This window comes from Gloeophyllum trabeum (genome assembly GCF_000344685.1).
Source record: "Gloeophyllum trabeum ATCC 11539 unplaced genomic scaffold GLOTRscaffold_00404, whole genome shotgun sequence".
Classification (NCBI taxonomy): domain Eukaryota; kingdom Fungi; phylum Basidiomycota; class Agaricomycetes; order Gloeophyllales; family Gloeophyllaceae; genus Gloeophyllum; species Gloeophyllum trabeum.
In genome coordinates, this window is record NW_006920812.1 from 1 (window position 1) to 2132 (window position 2132).

Consider the following 2132-nt stretch of genomic DNA (forward strand, 5'->3'; position numbering starts at 1 on the left):
AGCACGAGAACCGTGAGTGATGTTCCTTCGGAGGTGCAGGAAACAACGATGACTCTGCCAGTGGGCGTACACGGGCAACATACCGCAAGCGCAAGGATAACCAGGATGGACAACACAATGACACTACCTCAGCGAAGCGCCCCCGACGTACCTGATCGATCGCATAATGTGCAAAACATTGCAGGCGGTCGTCAAGTATCAGGGTACTCATGTTTCGACGTTGCCCAAGTTAGTGCACCGAACCTTCTCGAATAGCCGCTATCCATCTCACACCTTGCCTCACCAATCCTCTGCTGCAATACGCCAGGTATGCCCGATACCTGCGACCACTAAGTATATATACCGGCTTGGCTTCACGAGACAGTGTGCGCACTCTGCTGGTATTAACATTTCACGCCTCCATTCGCTCCATATGCCCTCTGACGCCTCTAGCCCTAGCACGCTGTCCAGCCCCTCCTCTGACACCGGACGCTCTGACGGACCGCCCAATACCACCACGCAGGATGTCCCTGCCTACCTAGTAAGACGCCTGGATACCGGGGTATACGAACGTCTGGAACAAGCTATCGAGGCGATGGGAAAGGCGGCTCTGGGCTTCAACGACATAACGACGGACTTCAACCTGCAAGACGGGCAGTGGAACAACGGCCACCAGCGCTACATCGACAACAATGGCAATCGTTTCACTGCAAACGTGTGGGGAGAGGTGCGAAGCTCCGAAGACGGTACCAAGCTAGATGCGAAAGGTAATCATTATCCTGACTGGACGGTACGCTTAGCACATCATCATAAAAGTCAATGATAACGCTAACGGTGCAATAGCCTATTACCGACGACACCAATATAAAAAATGTGCTGGTAATCGGCGAGCCCGGCGATGCAGCGCGTTTCGACAAACTCCACGCTTTTTGGCACAACCAACTAGTTACGCTCCAGGACGTACGGAGGTTCGACGAAGAGCGAGAAGAAGATGACAAAAACAACCATGTATGTCTTCTGTGGTCCATGCGACTGAAGGTACATCTAATAATACATTCAGGACACTCGATTCAGGATTAACAACTGGCTCAGGCCCCCGAGAGGGGATGCTCGTGAGGACCGCAACCTCATTGCGCTGACAATTTCGCCGGCCAAATATGTGGTAATGCTCGATACCCACCAATCGTACTCCGTCTATGCTCATAACAATACCAGAAACCTGACAGGAAAGACAAAGCGGTCAAAACTCCGTTCCGTCCGGGCTTGAGCAAGGTCAAAGTCGAATGCAGTGACAAGGCGTCGATATCTTCGAATGGCAATAACGACGATGTGATTATGCAAGAAGACCATGATGTGCCACCTTCCTTCCCCCGGTAAGTTGCAATGCTACAATATCTGACGTATGGCTGCTGAGGGACCCAAAGAAAAGGATATAAAGCTCGGAGCGACATACGACCCCAGGCTTCTTCCGGACTACAGCGGACCGCTCTATCAGCTCAAGACTGCGAGAGTGACTCAGCCCGACATTGTGGACGTCAACGGCAAGCTTATCCCACCGTGGCTGCTGCACGACAAGCTTCGGCCTGGTACGCTTATTGTCGCGAACGTTGAACTAGTGGTCTGGGTGTTCAAAAAGGGCAAGGAAATATCAAAGGTAATTGTCTTCGGAGACAAAATCATGTCGATAATGACGAACATTGTTCTGCAGACCTATCAAGTTGTCGCGCACAAGATCAAGGTCGTTGATCCCTCTGATGCTCCCGCAGAGATCCCGGCTCCTGGAAATCTGAAACCGAAGCCGGATGCTGCCACACCCATGACGCCTTCAGCTCAATCAAAAAGATCATTTGACGAATTCATGAGCCCAACACCATCTCCCGCATCTTCTCCGGTGAAGAAAACAAGGCGTACTACTACGAAATAATTACTTTTCTTGTAGATACTTGAGATTAAAAATTAAATTGCCATCTGAGATATGCTCGTGGAACAGTCAAGTCCGTGTCACCAGACTCGTTCTACACGAATACACCATCTGATGTCTTCTCTGCAGGAAGACATCCATATTACGGGGAAGGAACATTGTCGGCACACTGCACAGATAATGTTCTCGCACCGTCCTCATTGTCACCCCGACAACATCAAGACTTGACTTC

General features: G+C 50.7%; 1 protein-coding gene across 1 annotated transcript; it reads left to right on the forward strand.

The window, feature by feature from the left end:
• Positions 1-412: 412 nt before the first annotated feature.
• Positions 413-1903, forward strand: GLOTRDRAFT_134691 (uncharacterized protein; the record flags this gene model as incomplete). Its single annotated transcript, XM_007873630.1, has 6 exons — positions 413-769; positions 823-987; positions 1040-1141; positions 1195-1352; positions 1441-1633; positions 1688-1903. 6 exons carry the CDS (start codon positions 413-415, stop codon positions 1901-1903), a joined length of 1191 nt encoding a protein of 396 aa, XP_007871821.1.
• Positions 1904-2132: the final 229 nt, after the last annotated feature.